Below are 16,989 nucleotides of genomic sequence, written 5' to 3'. Positions count from 1 at the left end.
CCTACTAATGGTCATGCTCGACTATTAATCCAGAAACACTCGTAATGTTGCAGGGACCAACGTGGCAGATGGTGAAATTTGAATTCAATAATATCTGGAATTGTCTAATGTTGACCATGAAACCATTGTTGATGGTAGGAAAAACCCGTCTGGTTCACTAATCTCCTGGGGAGGAAATCTGCCATCCTGATCTACATGTGACTCCAGACCCACAGCAACGTGGTTGACCCTCAGTTGCCCTCTGAAATGGCTGAGCAAGCCACTCTGTTGTATCAACCACTTTGAAGTCTCAAACAAAATGAAAGCAGACAGGCCACCTGTACATCGGAAATGATAATGGTTGAAACAAGCCTGTCTACCCTGCAAAGTCCTCCTCGCTAACCTCTGGAGGCAAGTGCCAAAATTGGAAAAGCTGTCTCACAGATGAGTCAAGTAACAGCCTGACCTAATCATACTTACAGAATCATACCTTACAGAGACAATACCATCATTATCCCTAGGTACATCCTGCCTCCCCTACAGAAGAGGCCCAGCAGAAATGATGGCATAGTCAGGAGGGAGTTGCCATGGGAGTCCTCCATATTGATGCTGGAGATCATGAAGTCTTGGATAAAATATGGGCAAGGAGACCTCCTGCTGATTAACACATGGCGTGCTCTCTTGACTGATGACTCTCTGCTTCTCCACATTGAACAACATTTGAAGGAAGCACTGAGGATGGCAAGGGTACTGTGTGTATTCTGGATGAGAGGTTTCAATGTCGTCCTCCTCCAAGAGTGGCTCTGTAGCACCACTGCTGATCAAGCTGGTTCCAATCAAAAGGACATGACTGCTAGATTGGTTCTGTGGGCATGTTGAGAGAGAATCAACAGAGAAAAGCATACTTGACTTTATCCTCACCAGTCTGCCTGCTGCAGTTACATCTGTCCATGATAGTATCAGTACAACTGACCACCACACCATCTTAGTGGAGATGAAGTCCCACCTTCATGTTGAGAATACCTTGCATCGTGTTCTGTGGCACTATCTCTTTCCTACATGGAACAGCCTTCAAACAGATTTAGCAACTCGACTGGGGATCCATAAGGATCTGTGGGTCATCTACAGAATTGTCCTTGTACAAGATCTGCAACCTCATAACCCAGCTTGTCCTAACTCAACCACTACCATCAAGTCAGGAGATCAACTGTAGTTCAATGTAGAAGTCATTGCCAGAAGCAGCACCAAGCATATCTTAACCAGGTTGACAGGTTATTCTGGCCAATTACTGCCCCATTAATCTACTGTCAATCATCAGTAAGGTGATGGAAGGTGTAATCAGTGCTGTGAAGCAATAACTGGCTGGGTGGCATCCAGTTTGGGTTCCACCAGGCCACTCAGTTCCTGACCTCATCACAGCTTTGGTTCAAACATGAACCAAAGAGCTGAATTTCAGAAGTGAAGGGACAGTGGTAGCCCTTGATATCAAGGCCACAATTGACGCAGTATGGAATCAAGGACCCATAGCAAAGCTGGAGTCAATGGGAATCGGGGCAAACTCTCCAACAATTGGAGTCTTACATAGTACCTCGGACGATAGATGTTGGTCAGTCACCTTGGCTCCAGGACATCTTTGCAAGAGCTCCCCAGAATAGAATCCTAGGCCCAACCATCTTCAACTGTTTCGTCAAATGCTTTCACTTCATCATCAGGTCAGGAGTGGGGACAGTTGCCAATGATTGCATCATTTGTGAATCCTCATACTGAAGCAGTCTGTGCTGAAGTGCAGCGAGACATGGACAGTGTATCAGCTTAGGCTGAAAAATGACAAATAACAACATTTTTGTCATTAAATGCCAGGCAATGACCAACCCTAATAAAGGACAATCTCCCTACTGCCCAGTGACATTAAATGGTGTTGCCATCATTGAATCCAGCCACCTGCCCAAACAAACCATTGACTAGAAAATGAAGTGGACTCATCACTTGACCTCCAAAAACCTGTCCACTATCTGCAAGGCAAGTCAGGAGTGTGGTGAAGTAATTCCCACCTGCCTGGATGGGTGTGGCTCCAACAATACTACAGAAGTTTGAAACTATCTAAGACGAAGCAGTCTGTTTGATTTGTGCCACATACAGAAACGCTGTCACTCCATCACTGACACTCAGTAGCAGTAGTGTGTTAAAATCTCCAAACTTCACTGCAGATATTTGCCAAAGATCCTGGGTCAGCATCCTCAAAACCCACAACCAGTTCCACCAAAAGGACAAGGGCAATAGGTACATCAGAACGCCACCACCTGCAAGTTCCCCTCAAGCTGTTCATCATCCTGATTGTGAAGGAGCAACAGTATGTTTCCAATCAAATTTCTGGAATTCATGGCCTAATGGTATTGTGGGTCTATCTACGGTCCCTGGATTATAGCACTTCAAGAGGCAGCTCACCACCATCCTCTCAAGGGCAGCTAAGATGAGCATCTCTGGTTGGCCAGTGTTTATTGCTCATAAATGAATTAAAACAAAATAATAGGTGTATTAAAATGGTGGAAAAAATGGTGCTGAAAATTTATGTTCCTGAAAAAAGGCACACTGCTGCTTCAGAGAAGGATGTTTTATGGAATTTTTGTTTTAAATCATTCAGGGATGAATGACGCAAGACAGATTTCCCATGTTTGACTGGTAGTTGCTGATGCAGACAGTTTTGCTTTTTAGGGAAAGATGAATGAGCACTTGAAAGCAGAGGGTCTATGGAAGTGAGCAAGCTAGTGGTATTAATTTTGGTTTTGTTCTTAACACAAAAAGCCAGCATTGATATAGTTACCTGCTTAGTTTTGTGCTGTAAACTTTAATATTTCACTCTGACTCTAGTGCTACAGATTCTGCGGAGAAAGTTTTGAAGAGCTAGGTCCTAAATAATGATCAGGACTTTGAACCATGTGCCAGTTTGTTTTGGATTAAACACCAGAAAATTGTATGTGTAGAGTAGAGAGAAAGATTTTACTTTATAGGGCCCTAGCAGCAATACTTCGGTAGGGAGAGGGAGAGAGAATGGGTTTGGGGCAAACATGGGGTCAATTATTGTATGACAAAAATATTAGTGAGGAAGGAATGGGAATTTAATTATATGGGTGGGGGGGGGGAGGGTATTAGAATAAGGAACAGTTGAGAGAAGTTGAAAGCACCTGTAACAGTAGCTACACTGTTAGACAGAGTATTACTTAAGGAAGAAGAGGAACTTGCAGCAAAGGGTAATCAGATCAATTATTTAATTTTGATTTAGACTGGACAAATCAAATTGACAAAAGTATTTAAAGAAGGGTCTTCATAAAATATATTCAAGAAATTTCCTGAGAATAAAATGCATTCAACCAAATCGGGAGCAGGCTGTTTTTGATTATGCTGTTAGCGTATCACATGCAGATCAACTGATACGCACATCCAAATCTGGAGTCTGAGTCTTCAACATCAATTGCAAAGACATGAGCGGTGAGTTTGCGAGGTTGAACTGGGAAGTTAAATCATCTGACAATAGATGAACAATAATGAACGTTTTAAAAAAAAAATTCACAACTCTCCATAAATATGTTTCATTGAGGAATAAATGCTCCATTGTGGAAGTAATTCATTGCGGCTAATCAGAGCAATTTAGAATGGTTTTAGCTTGAAAAGGTGTTTAATGTTTCCAGGAGTGGTAATAAACTCAAGGACTGGAATCATTTTAGAAATCAGCAAAGGACTGATGAAGACAGAACACCAGCTATACAAGTAAGCCAGTGAGAAGCTAGTCATTCTCCCATTGTTTTTACTCCAATGACTGCAGATGCTGGAAACCAGTTTCTGGATTAGTGGTGCTGGAAGAGCACAGCAGTTCAGGCAGCATCCGACGAGCAGCGAAATCGACGTTTCGGGCAAAAGCCCTTCATCGGGAATAAAGGGCTTTTGCCCGAAACGTCGATTTCGCTGCTCGTTGGATGCTGCCTGAACTGCTGTGCTCTTCCAGCACCACTGATCCAGAATTGTCCCATTGTAACAACTGCTCAAAACAAAATAACAAATCATGAAAAGTCTTTAAAAGCCTGGGACATAATAAATTATAATGGAGAATGAGAAAATATACAAATATTTTTGTATTTGTTTTCATAGAAGGTGTATGCAAATACCAGATATAATGGGGAAACAAGACATTAATTTCTTCATCACTCTTTCTTTATTACTGGGATTAAAAACTAATCACTGGCTTCAGCCCGATGATTTCCATCATATGGCTCTTAGAGGTGGTGATAAAGGTGTATCCACTGGTTCTGATCTTCCAAAATTCTCTAGATTTTGTATTATGCAAGTGAGGAGAAAGCAAGGAGCCACTTGCCAGTTCATCTGACATTCATCTGTGAAATTGCTGGAGTCTGTCAGGAAGGAATTGGTAACAAAACAATTGTAAAATCATGTGACTAGGTGGAGTCAACGTGCCTTAAAAAGAGATTGTCCCTAATGGTTATGGTTTAAGGATGTAACTATCGGGATGTACAATCGAAACTGAAAAAGGGGAATGTACCTAGGTTTTTCGAAAGGCATTTGCTAATGTACTACCTCCAGATGTTGTCATAAGAATATGAGAATGTTTTGAGATTTGTTAGGATAACGGGCAAAGAACTGATCATTTTCAACTTGGGAAACTTTTACGAGTATAATGCTGCAAGGGGAAGTGAGGCCTCACTACTTACAACCTTTTTACAGTAGGTGAAGGCATAGTACATCAAAATTTGCGAACAATAACAAACTTAAGTGCACAACACACTAATGGGATATTGGCCTGCTAAGTGAGTGGATCAATTGAATGCAACATGAGGAAACGTGAGATTAACTTTGAGAAAAACAAATATCTTTTGATGGTTTGAAACTGTTAAATATTGTTTAAAGGGATTTGGGTGACCTTGAAACACAGTTAACATATAAGTACAGCAGCCATTTGGAAAAGTAAATTGTATTTTAATTTATTCTACAAATGTTGAAGTACACGAGTAAAGAAGTCTTGTTATTATAAAGGACTTTGTACTTCAGGTGCCATTTCAATGTGCAGTTTTGGCCACCTTGCCTAAGAAAGGATATGCATGCATGGTGCCACACAGGATCACTAGAATCCTTGTTTGAAGGTGTTCTGAGAGGAAAAATTGAATGGGATGCATCCATGTTCAATGAGGGTTGGTCTCATTGAACCATGTTTCAGGCAGAGGCTGGTTCCCCAAACTGGAGAGTCTAGAATGAAGGTACATAATCTCGGCATAAGGTGTTGACTGTTTAGAACTGAGAGGAACAGAAACCTTTTCACTCAGGAGATTGTGCATCTTTGAAATGCTCTACCCCAGATGCCTGTGGAATTTCAGACATTAAATATATTCAAGGATAAGATCAATAACAGATTCGTGGACACTAAAGGAGTAAAGCAGTGAACGCTTTTTGTCAGTATTCACTTTGGCAAAGGGCAATGTTAGTGAGAATACAGTCTCGTAGATTAGATGGGATTGCGGTCGACAGCGAGGAGGTTTTAGCAATTTTGGATGATCTGAAAATCTGGGTCGGATGGGATTTATTCTCGGATTCTCTGGGAAGCCAGGGAGGAGATTGCAGAGCCTTTGGCTATGACCTTTGCATTATTGTTGACAGAAGTAGTGCCAGAAGACTGGAGGATAGCAAATGTTGTTCCATTGTTTAAGAAGGGAAGTTGAGACAACCCTGATAATTATAGGCCAGTGAACCTTAGTTAGGTTGTGGGTAAGGTGTTGGAAAAGGTTATAAGAAATAAGATTTATAATTATCTAGAAACAAATAATTTGATTAGAGATAGTCAAAAGAGGTCTTGTGAAGGGTAGGTCATACCTAACAACCTTATTGAGTCCTTCAAGAAGGAGACAAAACAGATGGATGAAGGTAAAGCGGTTGATGTGGTATATATGGACTTCAGTAAGGCATTTGATAAGGCTCTACAGGGTTGGCTATTGCACAGAATAAGGAGTTTTGTGATTAAAGGTGAATTGGATCAGAAATTGGCTAGCTGAAAGATGACAGAGGGTGGTGATTGATGGGAAATGTTCATCTTTGAGCTCAGTTACCAGTGGTGTGCCGCAAGAATCTGTTATGGGGCCACCGTTGTTTTGTCACTTTTATATGGGTTAGTAAATTTGCAGATAACACTAAGGTAGGCAGAGTTATGGATGATGTGGGTTACAGAGGGACATAGATAAGATACAGAGCTGAGCGGAGAAGTGGCAAATGGAGGTTAATGCTGAAAAGTGTGAGGCAATTCACTTTGGAAGAAATAACAGGAATGCAGAATGCTGGGCTAATGGTAAAATTCTTGGCAGTGTAAATGAACAGGGTGATCTGTGTCCCAGGTGCATAAATCCCTGAAAGTTGCAACCCAGATTGATAGGGTTGTTAAGAAGGCATATGGTGTGTTGGTGTTTATTAGCAGGGGGATTGTGTTTTGGAGTTACGAGGTCATGCTTTAACTCTACAAGACACTGGTAAGGCTACACCTGGAGTATTGCGTACAGTTCTGGTCACCGCATTATAGGAGGGATGTGGAAGCTTTGGAAAAGGTTCAAAGGAGATTTACTAGATGCTGCCTGGTATGGAAGGAAGGTTTTACGATGAAAGGCTGAGCGAGCTGAGGCTGTTTTCTTTGGAGAAAAGAAGTGTGAGAGATGACTTAATGGTTACGTATAAGATAATCAGAGGGTTAGATAAGGTGGACAGAGAGAGCCTTTTACCTCGGATGGTGAAGGCTAACATAAGTGGACATAGCTTTAAATTGAAGGATGATAGATTTAGGACAGATATCAGGGTTAGTTTCTTTACTCAGAGTAGTAGGGATGTGGAATGGTCTGCCTGCAACAGTAGTAGACTCGCTGACATTACGGGCATTTAAATGGGCATTGGACATGCATATGGATAAGAATGGAACAGTGTAGGTCAGGTGGGTATCAGATTAATTTCATAGGTTGGTGCAATATCGAAGGCCGAAGGGCGGTACTGTGCTGTAACATTCTATGTTCTATGAATCATGTTATGGCAGGAAAATAGATGAAGATTGAAAATTTGCCTTGATTTTATTGAATGGCAGTGAAGGATTAAGAAATCATGTAGACTAATCCTATCATTCACTGTCTTATATTGTGTACTTGCCACCCAGGTCAGAAGCAGTTTAATTCTATATGCCGATTGCATCTATCCCATTTTAAATTATTGCAAAATGTGTTCTTTGAAACTCCATGGCACTGCTTCAAATACATGAAAATTGTTTTGATCTGCTTACCAAAATATGCAACGTGGCTAAGTTTGTGGAAAATTCTGACAATAAAACTATTTTCTGTGCAGAAAGTCAATCCAGTGGGACTTCGCTAGATGTACTACTCGCACTGCTACAAACAGAAGGAGCAAAAATTGAAGAGGAAACAGAGGTAAATGTATCTCCTGATTCAAGTATTTAATTAAAAAAATAGGGTGTTTGTTCAATGAGTAACTGCACCACAAGTTATGTCACTGAAGAAGGTGGAAACATTGAGGAAGTCCCAAGCTGAGTCTATTGTTTACTGATTTAATTAAGCACAGTACTTGGGTTTGGTTTCCCTGGGCTATGATAAAGGAACATATTCACACTGGCTTCCCACTCCTGTTCATAATCCAACAAATCTGTGTGGAGCGGTGAGCTGTTGGCTGAGAGTAGGTTTGTGTTAATCTATGATTTTCCCCTTAATCTCATGAGCTCTTAACATTTAATCTGAATTTCAGGTTTTTGCAGTTTATTTATTCGGTTTGGAAACTTGTGTGGAAGAAAACTGACACTGATTATTAAAGTCAAACTAGTTTCTTCTTCAATTGTACCATTATTTCCACTTGCAAATGGATTATTTGTTACAGTGCTTTCTTTTAAACAAAGGTGTCTGAGTGTTATTTTTACGAGATTAACAAAGGGCTGTTTAGATTTTGTTTTAGTATCCATTCCCAATTCAGCATTTCTAATGGAGGCAGAGACCAAGTCTATTGTGTGTACTACATCAGCAACATAAATGATCGATTTCATTGCAGTCATTGAGAAAATATATTGTTGCACGGCAAGAAGCAAGCTTCTTACTAGGAAATCATACTGAATTAGAGACAGACCCTTATTCTATTTGTTTGAAAATTTCCATATTCAAACAAAATATAACATCTTTAATTACAAAATAAGTAATGTGCATATAGGCAGTAACTGGTGAGCACATAGTTGAGTGTTAAATGCTTGTTAATTGATACATTAAAGTCTAAGTGTTGAAGCATCTATTTGGTACAGATTTTCAATGATAAATTAGTGATTTCGAATCCAGTTGTTAAACCATAATGAATCTGTTCTATATGTAAAGATAATTGTGCCTGTTCATATGAATGTTATGTATTGTAGATGCGTGATAAGATGTGTGAACCACTGTGTTTTGATTTTCTCCTTGGTTGCAAAATGTAGACATTTTGAGAAAGCTCTTGATGGTTTTAATCTCTCATTTTCAGATCATGGCGCAGGAGTTTCTGGATGGCGAGGTGCCATTGGACACTTTCATTGAGCAATATCAGAATAAAAGGAAACTGGCTCATCAACGGCGGGTTAAAATTGAGAAGTTGCAGGAGATTGTCTTAAAAGGACCAGGGTTAAATCCAGCACGGTTACCACAGCTACCGAATGAGCCAGTGCAGACAAATCAGAACTCTAACTCCATGGAATCAAACACTCCCCCTGTTATGCCTAGGAGGGTTCCACCACCCCCACCTGTTCAAACTGGTGCCTTTCCCACTCCATTTACATGTGCGGCCCTGGGAGCAGAATCAGTACCTCCTTATCCAGTATCTGCTGCTTTCCCTCCTATCCCACCAAGATCTGGAAACAGTGCTCCAATTTCCACATCTCAGTTAGGTTATCCACTACAGTACAGGCCACCTTGTCCTCCACCAGTCGCTCAGAAAGCTGGACAGCGTCCTCCTCAACCAGGTTTTATTTTGCAGTAATTTTACAAAATGGGGTCCGTTGCACTTTTTGTGTAGGTGCTTTTAATTCTGCTGAAGTGTTTAGTGTCTCTCAAAGCATACGTGACCTATATTTCCATGATGGGGAACTACACCTTTTGTGTTAGGAGACTGCAAATTATAAGTTTCCTTCCACATGGCATCTTTCATAAGAATTTCAGAAAATTATGTATAGCAATAAAGTTCTATTTTGTGGCAAACACTTTTTTGGATAAAATGTTCAAAGACGTAATGGGGCCTTTACCCCACTGTTTCAATTTTATAACTCTTTTTGAATCTGTTGCACTTTTTTGGATAGAGACCATTAGTTGAAATTCATTAGATTCAACTGATGCAAACATTTACATTAAAAAAAATACAAGTACTTACATAGGAAGTGAATTAAAATTTAAGATCAGCCCAGTAGCAGCCGATTTCTGGAAATTTTAGAGCTAAGTTGATTTGTTCCTGAAATTTATATTTTTCAGCTTTTATATACTGTAATTCTCCACAGACTGACCTTGGCAGGTCTTGGTATGCTAGCTATTTTGGTTCCTATAGAAAGGGTGGGGTGAGGACACCGAAGATTTATGTATATATGACTGTCTGTCTGATTGGGTATAGCTTTTTTTTTCCAACTTTCTGTTGAACCTGAACTGTTTTTTGAAAGGGGGAGGGTTTGCTCATCTCCGTTATTTCATATGAATAGAGTAAATTGGTTGAATATTGATTGAAGTGAAAAATAATCAATGTCATGCTAAAGTTTCTTAACTAGATCAGTTAAACAGGATTGGCCAGAAAGCTGAAATATTGGCTTGTCTTATTATTACATGTACCAGCCACTTTAAATCTTTACAAATCTGTGACTATACAGTGCATTGTTCTCTTTAGCCACTTGTGACTTTTGACTTTAATTATAAAGCTTGATTAAAAACTTGTCTTCGCACCAAGATGAAAAGGAATGTATCACGTCAACTATCTGTTGTATGCCCTGCCTTTTGAAGTCAATGTATCTGAATGTCAGACTTACCGCAAGTTTCTGCCTCTCTTCGAAATATTATAATCTACAACTACCTATCCTCCTCAAGTTTTTCTATTGAGAGTTACAGGAGCTAGATTCTATTTTAAATGGTTACCCTGTAATGAAACTCATTTAAAATTGTGCAAGTATATTGAGTAAAAAAAATTAAAGGAAGAGTGTCAGATGACCGTTTCACCAGATGAATTAGGAAAACTGCATTACTTCAGATTTTTTCTAAATCCGTAAGATGCATTGCACAGTTGTCTCTTTTGTCTGATCAATGATGCATATTAAGCAGTTCCATTCAGGGTTTAAAAGCAAATGGGCTACTTCATTTATTAGCAGAGTCATGACTCAAGGAATCATATGGCTGAATATTGAGTCTGAAATATGTTTGTAATGTGCCTTAGCAATATTTGTCATAAGGGACTGTGGGAAATGTTTTACTTTGTAAACTTGTGATGCTCATGCGAGCAGTACTTTTATGGATATGTATGTATTTTTGGGGAAATGGAGTGGGAGGAGGAAGGGGAGTATTGATGGTAATCAGATTATTTGACTATTTAAACTAGTAGTGTGCAGTATGTTGAATAACAAGACTGTAATCTCCTATTGTTGATATTAAAATTTGAGCAAATTAGTTTGGTGGTAAGATACCTTCTGTTAAAATGTGCTATTGCAAGTGACTGACAGTTCACTCTCTTAAATGTATTTTGTTATGATATTGAAGTTGCATGTTGAGTTGCACAATCTCTGTGGCATATTTTGCCATTTACAGTTCAGTCAAGTAACAAAGTAATATTTTAAATCTAACAATTGAGCAGTTTGTTTTTTTGAATATTTGTGGGATAACTTGGTCCAATTGCTTAAGTTGGCTTGAAAGATTAATTGTCCGCAGTTTTTTATTCCATCAAAAATTGAAAACAGTTATGATAGATGGTACCTATGTGCCTACAATAGGAAAGACTCAGCACTTCAATCTCAAATGTTTTTTGAAGTAAAATATTTGACAACACACTTTTGTGAAGTTTGTAGTTCAGAATTGTTTATATTAATTGTTGTAGTGGGTGAGCTACAGGAAGTTACCTCAGAATATTTTAATCATTCTATTAATAAAATCCAAAGTACTATAAACATTTTTCCTGTGACTCTAGTTTAATTTTTTCTAGATTTAGTAAAGCATGTCCTTTAATGGCCATGTGAGTCATGAGCTGAGTTTGATCTCCTCTTAACACTACGTTATTACAATTAATAAACATGTATCGTGCATATTTAAATGGAAAACTAACATCATTAGAGCGAAATGTGAGATACTGCTAAATATTTTCAGCTTTTAGTTTGAACAAAACAATGTCTTACTGCAATGCTGCATTTCTATGCATGTGTCTTTGTTACTCCATCTAGTGATGATGTCCATAAATAGCCTATTCATAAAGGCTATGACTCACAATGCAGTGTATGTAGAGTGCACAAAATCCTTACAGCGACAAGCAGTGTTTTAATTGGAGTAATTTGTGACAACTAATGTCCATTGTGAAGCATATTAACTCAATGCAGATAAATTATTCTAGTATTGGCCTAGATTTCATGCACATCTACAGTTCCAGAAAACATTATCTTTATTGCTCTCTTGGGCTCCATAAATTACTTTTTCAACAATGGGTATTTCTGCAGCACCTTTTATGTAACAAAGTACCCCAAGGTACTATGGATGGATGTTCTTTTGCCAATAGAGGAGGTGATTGATTAAAAGATAATTTAGTTATATTTTTTAATATGAAATAATGAGAGAGTCTTGTTTAGAACCCAAATTAGAACACCAGTGATTAGATTAAAAGATGGCAGGGGATCTGCTCAGTGGACCAATCTGGGAAGAGCAAGAATGTACAAGGGTGTTGTGCTGGAGAAGTTTGGAGTGTTCATGGTAATGGATGATTTAATGCGCTGTGCCATAGTGAACAGTGGAAGACTGGATATGCAAGAAAGGGAAAATTGTTTGAGGTGAATTTGTGTTATGATGAAACTAAGTCATTGAGCAGATCATTACTCAGTGTTTCAGTTTCAAGCTGATGAGTGCCTGGGTATGGAGAGATGAAGTGGTTAAGGTGACTGAAGCCAGCAGATTGTCAAATTAAAAGTTCAACTGGTTCATGAATGTCCTTTGGGGAAAGAAACCTTGCTTATGTGATTCCAGACACAGTAGTATAGCTGACTGAAACAGCCTAGCAAGCATTGGTTTTCAAGCAGGTGATTTACCTTCACCTCCATGAAGGTAATTTGTAAACAGCAATTGATTCTGGCATTACCATTGCCTGTATTCTATGATTGAATTATAATGAGTAGCTATACAGGTTGGTGATGTTCCATTCATCAGCTCGTCTATCATTGATCAATGTTTATGTGAATATGGGAATCAAAGCAACCTGGAAAAGTTTTGAAAGTGATCAAATTGAGTTGTGACAGGTTGAATGAAAGCAAAGATGAAGTTAGCACATCCAGGATAAATATGGGGATAAAATTAGAGTCATGAATGACCATCCCATTGACTGAATTATGACCCATGAACACCAGCAAGTTTACATGTTTAAATCCATAGGATTGGGAAATCTCATATGGTTTAAGTATGGGTGCTTTCTAATTAAGGTTTGTGCTTTTTTGTTAAAAATGCAGGATATTGGCTGAGGACTTGAGCAGTTTCAATTGTCTTGAGGGGCACTTGGTCTAATTAGATTAAATTAGATTCCCTACAGTGTGGAAACAGGCCCTTCCGCCCAACAAATCCACACCAACCCTCCGAAGGGTAACTCACCCAGTCCCATTTCCCTTTGACTAATGCACCTAATACTATGGGCAATTTAGCATGTCCAATTCATCTGACCTGCACAACTTTGGACTGTGGGAGGAAACCCACGCAGACAAGGGGAGAATGTGCAAACTCCACACAGACAGTCGCCGGAGGTTGGAATCGAACCTGGGATCCTGGTGCTGTGAGGTAGCAGTGCTGACCACCGAGCCATCATGCCAATGTTCTTCCATTGATGGGCAAAGATTGGCAAAACCCTGCACTAACTAGGATCTGAACATGGAAGAATATCAAAATTTCTGTGGGAGTTTCTCTGTGGATAGAACTTATCCAATGACACCAGGCGAAAGTGAGGACTGCAGATGCTGGAGATTAAAGTCCACAGTGTGGTGCTGGAGAAGCACAGCAGGTCAGGCAGCATCTGAGGAACAGGAAAATTGGCATTTCAGGCAAAAGCCCTTCATCCGGAATCATCCAGGTCTTATCCAATGACACTTGAGACAGGTGAGTTTCAAATCATTACATTTTATTTATGAACCAGTAAGATTACATGAGAATGGTTTTCCTGATGGCTCAATGAATAAATGCACTCTGTAGAAGCCTACAGTTGGTTACAGTAAATTCAGTCTCACTCTTGGCAGAAAATGTACATCTTGTTTAGTGTGGGGCTGAACATGAAATAAATTTGGAATGCACTGTTTGGGAAAGATATTGTTCATAATTTCCCTAGTTGGGATGAAAGGGAGAAACTAAATCTTTCTTTACAACAAAATTATTTGTGACAATGATGATGTGTACTGTTTTTATTTTTCTCAATGGAGCTCGGTGTTAGCAATATTCCCAATGGATTGCTTTGAATGCAGAAGCTAGCTTATGCTTTGCAGCTTTCTAGTATGCAATGCTTGATATTTATTGTTTGCTCAACGTGATTGGGTTTTAGGGCTGCTGCAGTAGGCTGTAGATGCTCAGAGGCAGGGATAAAAAATGTTCAGGTTTTCTGCTTTTCACCAATATTCAGTACATATTCAGTACATAGGATTGATCTTGAATTCCTGCTTTGTCATAGCTTTGCCTAACAGTTTGTGCACATAAATGAAAGCAAATGGGATAAAGTTCCTTCAGTGCTACATCATCAGTACAAAACAGGATTTCCTGGTTTCCACTCAGCCTAGAGTGGGATACTGGATGGCAGCCACCACTTATACTAAACCCTGATAATAAGTAAACATAATGGTAGAGGGGGAATAAAATGTGTACGCCTTTCAAAACATTAGGGTAAAGCATTCTAGACATTAACTGAATATGTTGGGGAATGCATCTGAAATTCCAAAATCCCACTTTATGGATTCCTCCTTTCTAAAAACATTTGCCCTTGATTAGGATCTGCATGCGCTATTTCTGTTTTATCATCAAAAGTTAGTTAGTGTTGCTGAAATGTCACATTGACAGTAAAGATGAGAGATTTATCCAGGGGCTACATTGGGACCAAACTCCAGGCATTAGACTAGAAGAGGAACAGACAAATGTTTCAAGTAGCAAGTGAGTGCGAGAACGCTACATAATGTTGTCAGAAATATTAAATCTGTGTTCACACATACTCAAAATATGAACTTACTAGGGTAAAATTGGAGGTAAGAACATAAAGTTATAGACACTGGTGACCAGATTACTTTCAGAATCACAAGAGGCCTGAGATCAAGACCAAGTAAAATAACACAGACCAAGTTAAATTTTGAAGTTTAGAACATGGATTGAGGAGTCAAAAGGAGCAAATTGCTGCAGATGTTGGAATCTGTACTGAAAACTACAAATGCTGGAGTTCAGAATCCATGGAGAGAGTATGCTAACATTTCAAGTCTAGATGACACTTGAAAGTTGAAGTGAAGTGTGGAGGGGACAGCATTTATGCAATAGTTGGGGGTGGGGTGGAGGTGTTATGGTGATGGGGTGCAGAGTGCTGGTGGAGAAAGGATGCTAATATAGAGGAACCTCAATTATCCAAAGGACACTGGTGGGAAGTATTTCATTCGGTTAATTGAATGCCAAATAACATAGTTTAGCCAAGCATTGGGACCATGCGACTTTGCCAGATAATCGAATGCTGGATAATCAAGGTTCCTCTGTAGTTCAGGTTAAGTGATTGGAATGGGAAAATAGCAGGACACTGGTGTGGCTAACTGCCAGACTAGAAAGAGAAGCCAGTCCCACTGGGATGAGGGGAGAGAGGACATGGAGACAGAGCATGCAACAAGTAAAGCTAAACGAATGGTAGAATATAACCAGTAAAGTAAAAGAGAGGAAATGCGAGTTGATGCACAGTTTAAAAATGTTGAACTCAATATGAAGTGCAGAAGGATGTAAAATGCCTAGTCTGAAGATGAGATGTTGTTCTTCCAGTTTGCGCTGTGATTCACTGGAGCATGCAGCATGAGCACCAAAAACCTTGGCTGCTGGAAAGAAAACATTAAGAACCAGTTGAGGGTGAAGTGAATGGTGTCACACTGGATCAATTCCATTTCTCTATTTCAGGACAAATAAAGAGCAGATGCAATACTAAAGACAGAAGAAGGTTAGAGATAGTCAGAATTAGCTTTTGATGTTGAAGGATGTGCTAACAACAACAAAACTCTAGCTTGTTACAAGGAACAAACTCGGCTGTTACAAATTCTCCTCTTCCTTGTATGCCTGACAAGTTTAGACAATAGGTAAAGATCTGCAGAAGAAATCGCATCCATTTTTCAAAATGTAGGGTTAAAATTTTCCATCCCAATAAGCTCCGAATGAAGAGGTGTTTGACGTTGGAAGAATGTAAAGGACACTGAAATGCAATATCCATGAAAGAAAAATCAGTAATTTGACTACTTGATCAGAACTGAAAAGTCACAAACTTGGATTGCCACTTTCCACTTTGCTGAAATGGGGATCAATCTGGATGTAATCAAATGATGGATACTACAGTGAGTGTGAAGATTGTGTAAGGTAGATGAGTATGGCATTAGCAAAATGACATCTTTCCTTCCCTTGGTAGATGTGGAGATGTCTCATCCAATGCAGGTAACATCAGGCTTATGCGTAACCAGTATTATTAATGTCTGCTCTGAATTTTTTATCCCAACTAATGTCCAACTTCTCTTTGCCTTGGAATGACTACTGCAGAAATTCAACCTTAAAGCTTCTTTGTCTTGATGCCTTTAAGTTGTTAATGCAAATATTCTCAGCTTTTTCTGAGGAAGGCTATCGCTAGCCAACAGTATCATTCCTTTCCTATCTGTGTACCATTCACTTCCACCCTATCCTATCTGAAAAGTAGCAGTTATTTTTTTTACCTGGGTATTGCAGATTTTCCAATCCTCAGCTAGTATGTTTACACAGCAAAAAAAGCCAATAGTTGCCATTTAACTCGCTGGTGACACTATGTCTCAATCGCATCCACTCCGTGCCAAGCAACACTCGGTGAGCTGAATAAGAGGATGGGACCCAATGCATACAATAGATAAGTTTTTGTTTGCTTTGGATCAAGTGGGAAACTGGTGACACTGGTCACAAGTATGCATTAGTAGCCCAGTAAGCCACACCATTCTTAATTCATTACTATGGGAAGAGTTTCAGTTGGTGGCAGAAAATTTTGCAAATGATATTTGTATAAGTTACAGTTAAGAACAGGGGAGGGAGGAGGACAAGGGACCAATGTTTCATAAGTAACCTTGGGGATTGACCAGATGTGGGATCAAGCTGAGATCAGAGAATGAGGGACAGACAGGTAATCGTGCCTGAATTAAAATCTTAACTTTTAAATGTTGCTTTATAACAATTTACTCGCTCATCTATATCTGAGTGATGACCAAGGCTGGCTTTCCACAGAAGTGCTAATGGACTCAGTTAAGGATTCTTAACAATCAAACTTTTTTGAATTTTAAAGAATGATGGTCCCAATTTATGAATGTCTGACTTACAGAAAATATCCCAGATTAATGCTAAATATCCAATACACACACATTTACTTGTGCTTACAGATTTCAATATTTGATATTTCACAAACTGATTTGGGAATATACTCCAGAATGGGACCTCTGTAATCCTGGGGTTATTGATAGTGAAGTGCATTATTGCTGTTCAAATTTATTTTGCTTTTGGATACACTTTAATTTTTAAATAC

The 16,989-nt window shown here is 39.2% G+C and overlaps 1 protein-coding gene across 1 annotated transcript in view; it reads left to right on the top strand.

The window, feature by feature from the left end:
• The window catches only part of LOC132827351 (vacuolar protein sorting-associated protein 37B-like), a 37,985-nt gene extending 26,814 nt beyond the window's left edge, over window positions 1-11,171 (top strand). Inside the window, exons 3-4 of the mRNA XM_060844005.1 lie at window positions 7,354-7,436; window positions 8,521-11,171. Coding sequence (XP_060699988.1) covers window positions 7,354-7,436; window positions 8,521-9,012 — 575 coding nt within the window. The 3' untranslated portion in view covers window positions 9,013-11,171. The remainder of the gene's footprint in view (window positions 1-7,353; window positions 7,437-8,520) is intronic.
• Window positions 11,172-16,989: the final 5,818 nt, after the last annotated feature.

This window comes from Hemiscyllium ocellatum, chromosome 24 (assembly GCF_020745735.1).
Source record: "Hemiscyllium ocellatum isolate sHemOce1 chromosome 24, sHemOce1.pat.X.cur, whole genome shotgun sequence".
In the NCBI taxonomy this organism is placed as follows: Eukaryota; Metazoa; Chordata; class Chondrichthyes; order Orectolobiformes; family Hemiscylliidae; genus Hemiscyllium; species Hemiscyllium ocellatum.
The sequence above is the reverse complement of the archived record's forward strand: the minus strand, read 5'-3'. Positions and strand labels throughout refer to the sequence as shown.